Source organism: Engraulis encrasicolus, chromosome 10, assembly GCF_034702125.1.
Source record: "Engraulis encrasicolus isolate BLACKSEA-1 chromosome 10, IST_EnEncr_1.0, whole genome shotgun sequence".
In the NCBI taxonomy this organism is placed as follows: Eukaryota; Metazoa; Chordata; class Actinopteri; order Clupeiformes; family Engraulidae; genus Engraulis; species Engraulis encrasicolus.
This window is the reverse complement of record NC_085866.1, coordinates 29,828,281-29,845,518: the sequence shown is the minus strand read 5'-3', so window position 1 is coordinate 29,845,518 and position 17,238 is coordinate 29,828,281. Positions and strand designations below refer to the sequence as shown.

The window sequence follows — 17,238 nt, the reverse complement described above, 5'->3', positions numbered from 1 at the left end:
TGTTTTGGATTTTTACGACCATTGTGTAATGACTGACTGGGAGTGTTCATACACTGCTATGCATTGTGTATTGGACTGAAGACAGAGTTTGCTTTTATTGCATATGTTAAATATTTTGGAAATGTAGTAGCCTTTTGCAAACAAAGATGTTGTGTTTGGAGAATCGGTTTAACTGGTTAGCCCGTTGCGTGAACTGGTATGAAAATGTGCTTTTTGGAGTGACAACTGTGTCAAAGCAATCAAGAAAAACTGTAAATTCACTTTTTACAATTCTCTTCCTAACAGACAAAAACATCTATTGGAAATCAATTTGTGTTTCAATTATAAAAATGTGCATGCCTTCTAGATATATTAACAATTTATTTTTATTAACAATTATTTTGCAAGAATAAGACACTGATTGGTTGGAGCAGAAGATTAATTTGTGAGCATTGTGAGTTTTTTTGAAAGAAACACTGCAGTTATGAAAAATATGTGTACGCAAATGGTAATACGTTACCTGTTTCATCTTCGTGCCAACCATAGACCCACTGATGTCAAGGACAAAGATGACATCCTTGGGGACTACAGGAAGGTTGCGTGGGGCAAAGTAATGGACAAAATACCCATCATGCACCTACAGCAGACAGAGTCAGAGAACCACAGGCATTAGACAGTAATGCGGACCGACATACCTACATTTTGACAGCCTCACCTATTGAGCAGTAATAGTAGTAGTGGTAGTAGCAAAACTAGTTGTAGAGATTAAGACAAGTGTTTTATTTCAATATCATATTTAACAGACAGTTGAGTTGCAGTCACTGTGTGTGTGTGTGTGTGTGTGTGTGTGTGTGTGTGTGTGTGTGTGTGTGTGTGTGTGTGTGTGTGTGTGTGTGTGTGTGTGTGTGTGTGCGTGTGTGTGTGCGTGTGTGTGTGCGTGTGTGTGTGCGTGGGTGCGTGCGTGCGTGCGTGCGTGTGTGTCTGCGCGTGCATGCGTGTGTGTGTGCGGTTGGGCACCTGAATGTCTCCCATCAGGTCTTTGTGTTCGCTGTCGTAGTGGATGATGAGGTCAGCGTCGAGGCCTTTGGGGGCGGCTGCGAGCTGCTGGTGAGGGGTGGGGCTGTAGAGGATGTGGGCACAGCTCGAGCTCTGCTGCACCTGGGTAGAGGCCGGGGCTTCCCCATCGCCTGGGAAATACATCAATACATCATATACAAGGTTCTAAATTAACACCAGCCAACTGGCCAAATGCTGATTGTAGTCAAGTTAAGTCAAGTAGGTTTTATTGTCAATTTCTTTACATGCACTGGTCATACAAAGAATTTGAAATTACATTTCTTGCTTTCCCATACAGACATAGACTAATCTAGGTAAGGACATAGACAGTATAGACATAGACAGTACTTATACATGGACTTAAGACAGTATGGACATAGACAGTGCTCATACAGACATTTAAAGTGCAAGACTGGACAACAGAAGACTTGTAGAGGACATACATTAAGAGGTATTGTTGTGCTTTTGTGCTTTCCTAAAAAAGTCCTTTATAGCGTTCTGACATGGTAATAGTAGCATTTTGAAGAAAAATAAATATTAAATATTAAAAAGGTCTGTCAAGTCAAGTACACCAGCAGCAGTGTGTGTGTGTGTGTGTGTGTGTGTTTGTGTGTGTGTGTGTGTGTGTGTATGTGTTTAGTGCAGGTAGAAGGTGCGGTGTGCGTCTGTGTGTGTGTTCGTGTGTCTGTGTGTGTGTGTGTGTCAGTGTGTGTCAGTGTGTTTATGTTTGGGTTTAGTGCAGAAAGTGCAGTGTGCTTGTGTGTGTGTGTGTGTGTGTGTGTGTGTGTGTGTGTGTGTGTGTGTGTGTGTGTGTGGGTGTGTGTGTGTGTGTGTGTGTGTGTGTGTGTGTGTGTGTGTGTGTGTGCATGTTTTGAGTTAGTGCAGGTTGAAAGTTCAGTCACAAGTATAGTAGTGCAGGTGGAATGTTCAGTCGCAGATATGGTGGTGGGGGATGGGGGGGGGTTGTCAGTGGCCTTGCTGGCTAGAGGCTGACAGTGGAGGGAGAGTGGGTTGAGTGTTCAGCATCTTGATCGCTTGGTGCATTGTGCTGCTCGCCAGCCTGGTGGTACGGGAACGGAGGCGCCTGTACCTCTTTCCAGAGGGCAGGAGGCTGAACAGTTTGTGTGCAGGGTGGCTTGTGTCTTTGATGATCATCAGTGCTTTCCGGGTGAGGCGTGTGGTGTAAATGTCCTGCAGGGAGGGGAGTGGTACTCCAATGATCTTCTTCGCTGTGTTCACAACACGCTGGAGTGTCTTCCTGTTTTTCTCCGTGCAGCTTCCTCCCCACACTGTGATGCAGTTGGACACGACGCTCTCTATGGTTCCTCTGTAGAATGTTGTCATGATGGAGGGTGTAGCACTTGCCTTCTTTAGTTTGCGCAGGAAGTAGAGACGCTGATGGGCCTTCTTCGCCAGTGATGTAGTGTTGGTGGTCCAAGAGAGGTCGTCGCTGATGTGCACTCCAAGGAACTTGGTGCTGCTCACTCTCTCCACAGCATCGCCGTCGATGGTCAGTGGTGGCAGTTGTTTTTGGACCCTTTGGAAGTTGTATGGTCTTTTACCAAGTTTCCATTGTGACTGACTGGGAGTACCATTTCCTGACTGACTGTTCTTGCCCTTCAAAGCCCAAAGTTGAAATAATGTTGAAAAGATGGAATGTCCACAAAAAAGAAAATAGTTTTAACCTCAAAATGAAGAATGACCAATTGCAAGACTGTCACATTTTCAGATTGGCTGAAATTTAAGAAGTCAGTAGTCAGTAGTAGTCAGTCAGAAAGTTCAGTTTGGCTGGTAGAAAAGTACAACTTTCTAGCCAATTTGACCCATTAGTGAGGGTGTGTTTGGCTAGTAAAATTGGAATCTAATAGCCACTTTGGCTGGTTATTAAATAAATGACAACAATTTATATTTTTAAGATAAATGACAATTGCAAACTCTACCTTTCTGGGTGCACTGTGAAATACTGTATTATCAGTAGTTCCTCTCTAGAATTCATCTTGCCCATTCACAAAGTTTCCTTTTTAACATACAGTAAATACTTACCACCACCATCAACTCATAAGTATTCATCATGACTGAGAAAATTGCACTTTTCATTCATGAAAAGGGGGTCTTCTCCATGGTCTGCCATTTAGAATTTCCAGAGATATAGGCCTAACTTTTTAGCTGTATTTTACTGTACTTTGGTCGTACTAGTAAATATTACTTCATTATTTAGTAAAAAGGCAGCACAGTTCCAATGAGCAGCATAGTTGCAATTCCTACTCTGGCCATCATCCTACACAGTGCTAGCCTGGGCGAAAAGCCGACTGTTGACTCCGTCAATCAGTCTGGCAAAAGCCATGAGGAATCCGTCTCCGTGGAGGGTGGTAGATGGTCTGATCTTACTCTATCATTTCAATTAATTGGAGTTCCAAACTCAAATTAAAACCCATATTGTGCTTTATTAGCCTGTTACGATATATCGTCGCAAAAGCAAACAAATCACAAAACGAAAGTGTGAATATAGTTACCTTAACCAATCAGTAACGGAGCTTGCGGGTGAGTTCCACGTCATCACTCTCAACTGTTTGCTGATTGGCTAAACACTGAGAGAACCGAGCTCGAGGCTTTTTCCAGACAATGTGCGGAGCCAAAATCTTTGGGTGGAGTACATAGGATGGCTTTGCGAGGCTAACACAGTGCACCTTTAAGGCCAATTACATGAACCTGCTTCGATGTGTGTGTGTGGCAGCCGTTCTGTGTGTTTAGTGTGCAGACATGTATTGACCTGTCTTGGTGAGCAGTCGGCTGGTGCGTAGGGGCAGGACCTTGATGAAGCTTATCCCACTGGGTTCGCTGATGCGCACGTCCACCGTCAGGTTCTGCACCGGCTGCCCGAGACGCAGACCCAGGGCCAGCTCGTAGCGTCCCAGTCGCCGTGACAACAGCTCCTCGTACACCAGGGTGAAGGACATGCGCGCTCCAGACGGGACACTGACAGCTACGCGAAACTTCTCCATCTCCCTCTCTCTAGACGGAGCCGGTACACACAAACAAACATGCACATTGAAGTCAAGTCAAGTCAGGTCAAGTCAGGTGTACTTTATTGCCAAAAATGTATGTAACAGGGTTAGCATGGAAGTTTGAAATTGCGTTTGACCAGTCTCTAATATGCAACTAAACATAAATAACACATTGACAATAATCAGACACACACGCATACGCATACACACACACACAGAGACACACACATTCTTATTAGGCCTATTGTTTTGGTAGTTTATGTCATCCTAGTAGAATACCATTGTTTAATTACTCTGAAGAGTAACCTAAAAGTCAAGGGCCGTGTTCCATCATTCTTTGTAGGTTGACTTATACAAAGCTTTCCCCCCACGAATCAGTAATATGCTTTGGGGGAAAGTGTCTTACGCTCTTGGGGCATCCAGCACAGATTTCAGCACCACACGCGTGGACAGCTCTCCTTAAAAGTTACTTCAGCGTGATCATATCGGAAACATTCAGCACCACACACGTGGACAGCTCCACTTAGATCAACTTAAGTGTCGGAATGGCGGTATCAAAAAGTTTTGAAGAGACAAATTAGGCATCATTTAAAGATTTAAAGATTAAAGTTACATTAAGCTTAATTTATTGTTGTAAGCTCAACAGTTTTGTATTAAACTTAGTCTATGCACATGTTGCAAATAACTTCTTTACTCTTGAAATATTGCTCAAAATGTGACTTCTCAAAAGGGGTGCTATGCACTATATATTATATACTGTATGCCCCAGATCCATGGAAGTAAGAGCTAGGCCAATCCCATTGACCTCTGTGTTCCATTCTTACACAAAGATGGTGGCTCATGGAGCCTTTGACACACAGATCACCATTGACATAGTTCCAAAATAGTTCCAGGAAGTGAGCGTCGAACGCAGAATGACCTAAAAAGTGTTGCTCTCACGTTGATTGACATTACTGGTGATCAGGGCTCTAAATTGACTTCCGTCACCAGCCAAAATGACTATTAGATGTTAATTTCATAGCCAAACACACACTCACTAATGGGTCTAAGTGGCTATTAAGTTTCATTTTCTACCGGCCCATCTGAATTTTCACCGACTGGTGATAATTTAGACCCCTGCTGGTAGGCTAATATGTGTGTGGACATGTGAATAGGCCTACTTGAATTCTGCACTTGCACTGAATCATCAGTTGATGGTATATTTTATAGCTTAATATTTTGCTATATTCTATGATATTAGTTATACTGTTAATATATCTTTACTTTGTGCGTATCTATGGGTTGCTTCCAAACAAAATTTCACTGTATCTATATAGAGACAATAAAGCATTCTACTCTACTCTATTCTACTCTACTCCACAAGGAGATGCAAAAGTTGTTGCGACTCACGTACTTGGTGGCTACCAGGCCTGCTGTCTTGCCCTGTTTCTTGGCAGTGTCGTAGATCTTCCTGGCAGCAATCCGCTCTGTGACCTGAGCCACGTACTCCTTGCTACTGGAGGAGCTGAAAAAAAGATGAGATAGAGATACGTAGAGATGGTGAGACAGCTGACGATCCTGCTGTTCTTACGTCATATAGGGTGTCCTTTACAGGGGTGAGTTTCTCGAAAGCATAGTTGTTAGCCAGTTAGCAACTTTGGGTAGTTGTCAATGGGAAATTGCATTGCAAACAATAAAGTAGCTAAGGTAGTTAGCAACTATTGCTTCGAGAAATGCACCCCAGACACTGTGTAAAGTAGAAGTACTCTTAGACAACACTTAATCTACAACACTTATAAGACTAGCAGCATGACATTACTTAGTTGACACCAGATAGATACTACATGAGATAGATAGAAGATGCTGCTGTTCATACATCATATTGGTTATCCTACATCAGGTTTCTACATTTATTATTCATTACTTTCAATAGCAACAGTGGGGATTTGCATTCAACCTTTAGTGCAAAAAAATTGCATGTACACTTGGAAGTGAACCATGCTGTAACCTTTGTTGACATGGGGTGCCTTCCAATATCCTAACTCCCCAAGTGCTTGTGGCATCGTGATGATGTCACAAGACGTCATTGACGACAGAAGGTCAATTTAATATTTCGCAAAAGTGCAATAGAAAGGTCATTTTCTCATTCGCAATCGGGTTGTTGAAAGGCTGTTGAAATGGCTAGGTTGACAGTGTTGTTTTCTCCACAGAGGCGGGGCGTCACATGAAGCGTGAACCAGGGGCACCCAGGTTTGAGTCTGGGCTGGTTCCTTTCCCAACCCTAGCCCATCTCTCTCTCCCTATACTCACTTCCTGTCACTCTTCACTGTCCTGACATAAATAAAGGCCCAAAAAGACAAAAACTGAAAAAAAAAGTTTGGAGCGTAACACACACCATTGCATTTATGGTCAAATAATTAGGCAAAACTGGGTAGCATTTTATGCATGGAAATTCTTTATCAATCCCGACTTCTATTAGAAATGTTTGTCCCACACATTCCACCCTGCTTTACGCAATGTTTTCGTGCGTAGAGGATTTTATAAATGAGACAACTGTTCTAGCCCTACAGTACTATATGAAGGTCACTATTTCCTGCGCATTCACTTTCAGTTCTCCTGCTGTATGAGCTGTTATGAACTGTCATTGTGTAGCTAGCTGGCTACTGAGTTAACATTTGTAGGTCTACACGTACTAAATTCCCATGCAGTGACAAATTTGCAATGCAAAGGCCTCTAATATACTGCAATTAGAGGTAGTGTGTTTCTTCCAGTGTTTTAACTATTTACTTATAAAACAGTGATTATCATTATTAGCATTATCAGTAATTAGCATTATCTTCAAAGTCTCGCTGTGCCTTTCAAAGTTCATCCTTTTAAGTCTTCATGGCCAAAGCTGTAAAAAAAATAGTGATGTTTGAAAACAGACTAGTACAGTTTTGTTCATCCTATTCCTATGGATGATGTTCCAACATGCCCATTTTCATTTTAGTTTTCCCTCAATGTATGTGTGTGTCTGTGTGTGTATACGCGCATGCATGTGGGTGTGTGTTTTGGCCACCTGCCTTCGTAAACTATAGTGTGTGTGAGAGTGTGGGGGACAGGCAGAACTCCTGTCAATTTCTCTGCGGACTGAGAAAGGTTACAAAGCCTCCCATTCACATTTCTCTCTCACACACCCTCTCCTTCCCTCCCGATCACTCTCTCTTCGTCTTGTAGCCTTTCACTCGCCTTTCTTTTTCTCTCAGGACTTTGAGATACTTCCAACATGTGTGCACACCAATGCACACAAATGGCGCACACACACACACACACACACACACACACACACACACACACACACACACACACACACACACACACACACACACACACACACACACACTTTTCTTTTGCTCCCATGAGTTTGAGATACTTCCTTCCAACATGTGCACACAAATGCGCAGAAATGGCACACATATACTCACACACGCAAACGCACAGGCGCACGCACACACACACACACACACATACACACACACACACACGCACACACGTTTGTGGTGGCACTGCCATATTTATACTAGCCTTGTTTGGAAAGGGTGGTCTGCGGTGGTCACGTGACGCCTCTGCCCCACCTCAAAAAGGGCTATTTCTAGAGGTTCTAAGAGTTCAGGTCCTGGGCTTGGCTGGGGCTCTGCACTGTTTTCATAGTAAAACCTTAGTAAAGCCAGTTCGCTCTCTGCTGCTGTCAACTCAACTCCAGGTTTGTGCGACTGTGTGCGCAAGTCTGTGTGTTATTACTGTTCCCCCACTTCTCACAACAAAGGCAGTGGGTTGGGGTGCTGGGACGCGGTTACCAGGGAAGTCGATAGGGGGGCAAAGGGGACAGGTGTCCCGGGCACAGGGAGAGAGAGGGCCCAGATCTGGGGCTTCATGTCACTGTATGTAACGAGCTTGGGGGGCTTTCAGATGAATTTGTTCTGGGCCCAGCCAAAGCTGTCAGTGGCCCTGTGTGGTTGCCTTTTTGCCTTTAGCTTCCTTGGGGAGGTGTCTGGGACTGACGCATGTTGTCCCTGTGACCACAGTGGCAGGTTTGATCCTTCAAGCCAACGCAGTGCAGTGGATGTGTTTGTCTTGCCAGGGGAAAAGGAAGGGGGTGGATGGGTGAGGTGAGGTGAGGGGGTGGATGAGGGGGTGGATGGGTGAGGTGAGGTGAGGGGGTGGATGAGGGGGTTTCGGACAGCCTGGCACCTGTGGCTTACCTCGCTTGGAGACCTTGGCTGCTATAAATACAGAAGGGATAATAGGGGGAAAAGAGTGTTTCTGTTTAGAGAATGGCCCACAGTCAGTCCCAGGGTAGATGGAAACATTCTACTCTACTTTGAGTTTGTAGCTAGCACATGGCGTGCTTTTATCCAGATTGCCCCAAAACAAGGCCCACGCGTAGTGGCATGAGGGCCTTCTTCACAGCACTCCTGAAAAAGGCGCTCACGCCGCTATGCATGGGCCTTGTTTTCAATATGTCCATGTAGGACTTGTCAATTTAATTAAGACATTTTCATTTGGAGTGCTTTAATCAGAGAATTCTCATTTTAGAACCTGACTCTATCTGCTCTACTTCTCTGACTATGCACTGACTCTTTTTTTTTTCGTTAAGCTCTCACTGAAATACGACCATACAGACAACATTACTAAATGGATAGAGTCTGAGTAAAAGGGAAGACTAAGAGAATAACAATAAGGAGAGAGGGGGATGAGCAGTAGGTACTGGCACAGAGTTGAGAATGGATGACAGGGGGGGGTCTCACATGCTGACATTGGAGACGAATGCAGCTGAGAGCAAGGCCACCTCAAAGACACATACAATAGTCGCGTTTGCAAATACACATATTTTCCTGATCAATGAGATCTGCTTGGTCTTAGAAAGGTGGGGATGAATGCTTGGCAAACAATGTGGACAGAAATATCTAACATGACTTCCCAAAACATAAAAAAAGCTGCATTCTACTTGAGGCAGAGACTGAACTACCTCACAAATATGTGGACAGCACACACAACTCACTTCAGGTAGAAGAGTGCCAATCAGGGTAGATTACTGACAACATGGAGGAGGTCCCATACCAGCACAGTCAGTGTACGCTCGATCGAGATACCGCAATGGCTAAATGCGCCGATAGACAGGAATGCATTCTGGCTGACAATGCTGCATGATGGTTTGATTTCCTGTCCAACTTACCAAATTTCAGTCATGTTGCGCCGACCAGGTGACATGTAACATGGTGTCAAACTATTGCCGGATGAATGCGACTGCAGTCGGACCTTTTAACCCCTGCAGTTGCTTATCCCTGTTGATGCTCATCTGCAGACTGCCTCCGAGGTCACACGTCCATGAACTGGTTGGCCAACAACTCATTCACTTGTGTATGTGCGTCTTGTCTCACACCCCTACACAAGTTTGCACTGCACCCCCCTTCAGCTCCACCTCCCCACCTGTACCCCCACACGTGGTGTGTGAGTAGATCAAACTGGTGCAAGCTCATTGTCTCGTGCATATTTGTGGCCGACTTTAAATGCTCTGTATTTAATACCACCCACATCGTGACGACAAGTTCTCGCTCACGTGGTTCGTCAACATCAACCGCTCTCAACAAAGTCGAATAAGCCTAATTAACTGCCTGTGCACTAGAAAATCTGTTCCCGCGATGACTTAACGCCATGTGACATGAATGCGGAGCAGAAGTCACTCCCATATTCCGCATCGTGCACAATTTCAAACCAGCTTCACCCGGTCGCAGGGGCATATGCACGCTGCACAGAATGCGCCATACCACTCCCTACACCTCCATCCATGGTTGAGGTGCCTTTGAGCAAGGCACCTAACCCCAAATTGCTCCAGGGACTGTAACCAATAGCCTGTAATATCTGTAAGTCGCAGTTTGGAATTAAAAAAGCTGCTGAGGATACACAGTGCACCTGTACCCCCATAAACCAGTGGAACGCTGCAGTCATTCAAAAGTTATGCTGCAGTCATTCAAAGTAGTGCTGCAGTCATACAAAAGTTATGGTACTACACTACTATGACATAACACTGGGCCTTTAGTAATGACTTGGAATATAGAGGACAGTGCACCTTTAACCCTTTAAGACATGACATTATCAATTTGCTGTTGATGACCAAGTTGTAGTACATTTCTAAGGCATTGTGCACTGTCGAAGTAGTCTAGTACTATGGTAGGCCTGCATAACTTTTCAATGACTGTTACAGCGTGCCACTGGAGGTACAGCGTGCATTCAGCAGGGCTATTTTACGTTATTATTAGAAATAAGAGTTCGCCCCTCTCACATGCTGAAGTTGGAGATGAACGCGGCTGAGGGCAGATCCACCTCGAAGGCCGCCTCCTTGGTGGCGGGCAGCTGGTTCCACACGGTGCTCTGAATTGTGGTGTGGGCATACCGGGACACCACCACACACTGCACATGGTACTCGGTTACCTTGAGCTGTAACACACACACACGCACGCACACACACACATACACACACAGAGACACACACACACACATACACACACACACACGCCCATACACACACAGAGAGAGACACACACACACACATGCAGATCAGTGAGCAGTAACACATGAGTAGTACACACAGAGTCATGGAAGTAAGAGTTGTGCTCATCCCATTGAACTCCCATTGAACGTGTCCCATTTTTACACAAAGATGGCTGCTCATGGAGCCTTTTGCTGTGTCTCAGATGGTGCACTTGTGCACTTCAGAAAATGTAAGCCTGTGGCGTTAAATTCTGCTAGGAAGACGAGACGGTACCTCACTCTCATCACTGCTCTTAATTATCCAATCACAGCTCCCGGTCGGGGGAATCCCGCCATGTCACTCGCTTATCCTCTCCTTTCAGCCAATAGAATGTCTACGCGTTTGTTTAAAAATGATCTGTCTGTTTCCGCTCTTTGCTACTCAGAATAAGTCGACGCCGACGCCCCGCCTTCATCCCCTTCAACCTCCATCTCCTTCAACCTCCATCTCCCGATGTCCTGGTTCCCTGGTCCGCTCCAGCCTCCTTCAGCCTTATCCTCATGAGCCACCATCACCAGTTGGTCTCTGTCCTGTAATGGGGGTAGGCTTCGCCCCCTGCCTCATCATCGCCAGGATATGAGCCCCCCTTTACAAATTTAACTCTGCAGGTCGGGGACCTGTGCCAAAGACAAATGTTGCCTCCCTGTTTATTAATAAATACTCTTACTCAAGTCTTTTGTGGTAGAACCATGTTTCAGTGCATACTGTATGGCGTATTGGTTATGTAATGAAACCCAGTACCCAAAGTGCACAAGTACGCCATTTCAATTATACGTCATCTTGGTTTGTTATTATTTAATGGTTCTGTGTTAGTCTCTAGCGAAAAAAGAAAGCCACTGTCACAACTCGGTTGTCACAACTCTGAATTAAATTGGCTCTGAGTACCCACACGGACAATCACATATAACGGAGGCAAACTAGCAGAGTGTGGCGTGGAAAGTTAGTAAACCTCCCTCCCGAAGCCTCATACAGTATCGGTAGCGCAGAGCTATCGGACTGGTCCTTTAGGTCAGTGGTATCGTGCTGTGCCTTCCATACTGGAACAGATGCCTTGACTAGGAGGTGGCAAGTTCAAGACCCGATGGGGGCAGACTGCACGGAAACACCTCAGTTACACTGGTGCCGTTGACCCGGGATGGGAGTGAGGTTTAAGAGGGGTGACTGTAACAGAGGCCAACTTGCAGAGTGTGATGTGGAACATTGGTAAACCTCCCTCCCAAAGCCTCATACAGTATATTGATAATGCGGTGAGCTATCGGGCTGGTCCTTTAGCTCAGCGGTATCTATGCCTCCCATGACTAGGAGGTGGCGAGTTCAAGACCGGAAGGGGGGGTGGACTGTGCGGAAACACCTCAGTCACACATACCCACAAGAAACCTCCCACAAGTCAACTCACACACTCACACTCCCTGTCCATTTTAACACAAGGCTCACATTTAGTAAAACGTTTTTGTAGTTAATTAAGCAAAACAGAGACTGAGGTGAACTTTTAATTGAATCACAATTCCGACTGCAGCTGAATACCTGTTGGAGGTATTTTGCTCCATGGCACAGGAACTGAGGCAGGGCAGGACAACATGAGCAGCAACATGAAGGTTGAGCCGGCAAAAAATTTCAACATACCGTAGGCCTATATAGTTGATTTTTCACACTCTCTGGCATTTACAAATATTGCAGTTACTGTAAGTGTGGACAATTACTGTAGCTGTAAATGAGGTCACGTACACACATGCATGCATGCAACTGAAGTAGCATACACACATGCATACATACACACACTGGGCCATCACTGCCTTCAGAGTTTCAAGAGACTGGCACTCACCACCGGTTTTGTCACCTTGGTCTGCCGTTTCTCACGCTGTAAAACAAGAGTAGTCAGGGTGTAGATTTATCAGAGACTTTTCTAAATGCAGATACTGTATACACCCCCCCCCCTCTCTCTCTCTCTCACACACACACACACACACACACACACACACACACACACACACACACACACACACACACACACACACACTACTACACACAATTTGCATTTTGCTATACAATTAGGTAAGGTAATAATGGCGTTCATATACAGTGGCACTATAGTATTCAGAATTCCCTGTGGGCCTGTGAGGTAACCTAGATGAAACAACCTGAATCAAAGTCTTTCATGGACGTCAGAACTACTGGACTAAATGCCCTCCCTGTCTGTCCACCGCTGAAGTGAGGTCACGTGGTGGAGTCGGGGCACAAATGTGTTTCTATACATTACACATATCCTGCTGCCGTGGAAATATTATACAAACAAACAGCCAAGGGGATAACACAGCAGTGTGGGTATTTTTGCCCCTGGCTCTTTGGAGATTTCTTTTAAAGGAGAAAAAAAGATAGTCTCACTGACATTTGGCCCAAATAAGACCTTTAATTATTATAAGGCGTATTGAATAAGAAGTCTGTGCGCATGTAATAGGCCTAGCATTCGATGCTCGCTCATAATGTGACCTTTTAGACTTGTGAAAGATTTAGGCCAAACAGAATTCACTTGCAATAGCGTAGCCATGAGAATATATACCACACAAATAAAATCCGTGCAGCTTTACGCTTACCATTAACACTTAACAGGTAGACGTTTCTAACTTAATTGGACTGAAAAGTATAGTGCTGATTTCTAACATCCATGGCACACAGATTTGTTTATATTTTCCTCAAGTAGCAAGCACACATTTCCTATGCACAGTAGACTATACCACTATCGCTCTATGCATCAAATACATTGGCTTTATCAACTACCACACCTACCTGTCGTGCCATTCGACGGGCATTTTGTGGACTATAAGTTTAGGTAGGAATTAGAGAAACTGAATAGAATCAAAATACACTAGAAATGAAAATAAAACTTACACACATTAACCCATCAATTTGGCCCGTTATTAATGGCGTATGCTCACCTGTACATGCGCGTGGCTGGAGAAGTCCCCAGAAACAGTTGCGAGGAACACAACAAACACGTTGTATTTCAAATAGTATTTTAAAGGCATCTTAGGGATGTATGGATGTTACGTTCTGGAAATAATAAATCTCTGGTATGGCCTCCTTCTCCAAGTTCTCCAGGTTTCCAACTCAAGGAGTGTGCGTAAAGTAATCTTTGCGCATCACATTTTAAGGGATGTTATTCAGAATGGTAAGCGTTGCCTCCTTTTCCCTTTAAAATATTAACATCCACAGTGTTTTCCCAGAGAGCATGACCGATACAAATGTGCAGACGTCTGATTGCACACTCAGTTACGACTTCGAGAATAAAGTAGTAGGAATAACGTGCCACGGTGAGGTGTGTAGTACCAAGTTGCTACACGGAGGGCTGGACTTGTCTTGCTGTAGCCTAGTGCTCCCCGTTTTGCTGCGAAGTTCTTACAGCAGGGGTAGTCTAGTCTTAACTTAAAAAAACGCCACATGAAGAATAAGTAAGTTAGGTCTGACGCTGCGTCATGGATAGGTAGTAAATTTATACATTTTATAAATAGATGTATTTTGAGCGCCTTTCAATATACCCAAGGTAGTGTAAGACGTATAAGTGTGAGATGTGATAGTTTGAGACTTTATTTGTAGTACTAACTTCATTTATATTGCACAAATCATACAATATATTCAACTCAATGTGCTTTAACCATTTTTTGTGATCAACATTTTATTGATTTTCAACAGGGGTAAGGGGGAGGGGTGGGTTACTGATATACTGAGAAGATCATCATACTGTACACATATAGCAATGGTGAAACTGTTAAAAGAAAAAAAAGAAAAACATGAAACTGAAATTCTACATGACAAGAGTGTTGGATAAAGCACGGTAATATGACATCTCATCATATATCAAGTATCAACATATCAAATATCATCTCATCCAAGAAATGAACTTTGATGATAATTGTTTCTTGGATTCCATTCAGCCATAGCTTGACCATTTTAAGAAGGATGTACCACCCAAAAGGACTTCATATAAATATCAGGAGTGAATAATTGTTGTAACAGTTGTAATAGTTTTCTTTGCAGACTATCTTCCTCAGCATGCCAGCATTCGTATGGGCTCGCCGCTCGCCCAGCTGGGCAGGTTACCAACTTTTATGAGTAGTGTGATGTCTGACATGGTTCCCAGGTAGAGGAACTGCACGTCTGCTGGGTTCCATTGTTGTTGGTGGGTACCCATGCCAGATGCCCCCTCATGACACCCCCTCAAAATGGGGAAGGTCAGCTGGTGGGGTTACCTCAACTAGGGGACTGAGAAAGCCTAATTTTGATCCCCAGTAAACGATGTCAAGCCTCACCCACCAACAAAAATGTCAATCAGGAGACCATGACGAACAATTTGCATCCTCACCTGCTGTAAAATGTTGTTCAACACGGTCCCCTGATCACGGCCGGATTATCCATAAGGGCCAGTGGCACAGTGCCCAGGGACACCAACCATTTACTGCCTGTTAGGGGGCACCATATGACACAAACTTTACAAAAATTGTTCATAAAGTGAACCATAAAGTAGGGACCTGCAATGTGAAGTGCCCGGGGGCACCATAGTGTCTTATACCCTTAGCGCAGCACCTATCGTTATAACCTTACTGTCACCAAAATTGTAATGTCTATGTCTTAATCTGTAACTTAAGGCTCACGGTACTGTCATAGCAATGTTGTTATGATGTAGTTGTGTATTATCAGCAAATGGTGAACATAGGCCCGCCGGCGAGCCCATCTGCACTAAGAGGCTACTATGGTTCTGCCCCTGATTGAGGAATGACCACTGTCTGACATTTTGGGTTCTTTCTACCAGGCGGACTCCCATCCTCAGTCTGTGCTTGTGGCCTCGTGTTTCACTGACGCCCGTGAAGACCTCCACGAAGGAAACAATCAACTTTCCCCGCTGTCAGCCCAGCCACAACAACTTTTGGAGGACTCTTCTTCATTCATCATACCAATTGCAAATGAGAAAATGATATTAATTAGAATAGCGCTTTTGAAAGATATTGAAAAATACTTCGTCGTCATCATGAGGCCACAAGCAGGCGAGAAGGCAAGGGAGGACAGGAGTTGGGATACTGGAAAGAGCCCCTCTCTCTTTTTTTAAATATTTTTTAAATAGTTTCTTTTTTAAAATATATATATTTGGGCTTATTATTGCCTTCATTTGACAGGATAGAGTAGGTAGTGACAGGGGAGAGAGAGACGAGGAAGGGTCAGCATAGGACCCGGGGCGGGAGTCGAACCCGGGTCGGCCGCATAGCAAACGAGTGCCCTACCACTTGCGCCACAGTAGGGCCATGAGTGTTGGGGTTCCAATGCCACACGCCCCACAGCACACACAACGCCCCCTGCTGGTGTTAGAGACCTTTTTTATTGATAGAATTATGAATATGTAGATGTATTGCTTTACAAATAGAAAAGATGTCACTATCACTCCATACCATACATTGTTTGTCACTGTGTTCTTTTTACAACATGGCAATGCCCCTAAAATCACACCTATGACCACTGCGGATTGTCTAAAGAGCTTTGAGAGACAAACTGGGCATCAGTATGGGGTGTTCTCAGTTTTGAACCACCGCAATTTCACAAAAATGGGAAAATATGAATTTTAAGTTATGTTATTAACCTTACTTTTCTGTTGTAAGCTTAAAATATGTTATATTACACTTACTCTATGCACATTTTGGAATTAATTTAGCACTCATTATTGCTGAGTGAGCACTATACATAGCCTACAGTAGGCCTACTGTAGAGGTTTCAAAATGGTCTGATATGTGTTGTGCTATTTTGAAACGGCAATGGAGAACTGTGATTCTCTTGTCCCAAGAACAGTGGTGTAGTCTATGTAGAACGCAGCGCAGTATACCCACTTCAAAATGTCAGGGATTTCAGTATACCCACTTAAAATTGATTAATCCATTATTTAGAATAGCACAACTATATACAGTATACCCACCTCAAAAAATGCTCAAATATACAGTATACCCACCACAAAAAAGTAGACTACACCACTGCCCAAGAACATGATACAAATGGACTCTTCACTAGATAAATGTTTGCCAGAGCACAGACAGACCTCTATCTCTTGGTATGCATCAGTTTGGTGTCTGAACACTGTCTGAGCACATGGCTACCGTGCCGTGCCAGCAAAAGACTGCTCTCAGCTGATAAAACATCTACTGCAAATGAAACATTCTGCCACTACTGTGTCAAATCTATCTGAGAGCAGTCAGAGGAAGAGATACAGCTGGTGAGAACATTGCCAGATACAAGTGGTTTATAACCACCACTGTAAAAGTCAAATCAAAGTCAAATTCAGCTTAATCAATTCCAATATGCAACAGCCATTACAGTAAAAAAAAAAAAAAAACTCAAATTGTCAAGGCAACTTAATGCACAGCACTTTTAAGTCATAGGTTTCCATTTATACAAATGCTGCTAGATTATTCAACTGACCCTACAAGGTTATGCCAACTCAGCGAGTCAAATTACAGTATCTATTAAACTAACCTTACAAGGTTGCGCCAAGCAAATGTTTGAAGTTTGAAGTATGGTCAAATTTTAACTGCTGTCATCGTTGGAGTGTTGTGTGCTTACTGGCAATGGGTATTTTATGATCTCATAAACTCATACAATGATTACAGAATTTAA

General features: G+C 44.0%; 1 protein-coding gene across 1 annotated transcript in view; it reads right to left on the bottom strand.

Annotated features, from left to right (window-relative positions):
* itih6 (inter-alpha-trypsin inhibitor heavy chain family member 6) overlaps positions 1-13,923 on the bottom strand; it is a 26,960-nt gene extending 13,037 nt beyond the window's left edge. The window contains exons 1-7 of the mRNA XM_063208581.1: positions 13,524-13,923; positions 12,413-12,448; positions 10,342-10,496; positions 5,434-5,544; positions 3,806-4,047; positions 997-1,166; positions 500-616 (exon numbers count right to left, since the gene is read on the bottom strand). Of these exons, the coding sequence (XP_063064651.1) occupies positions 500-616; positions 997-1,166; positions 3,806-4,047; positions 5,434-5,544; positions 10,342-10,496; positions 12,413-12,448; positions 13,524-13,613 (921 nt within the window). The 5' untranslated portion in view covers positions 13,614-13,923. The remainder of the gene's footprint in view (positions 1-499; positions 617-996; positions 1,167-3,805; positions 4,048-5,433; positions 5,545-10,341; positions 10,497-12,412; positions 12,449-13,523) is intronic.
* Between the last annotated feature and the right edge of the window lie 3,315 nt (positions 13,924-17,238).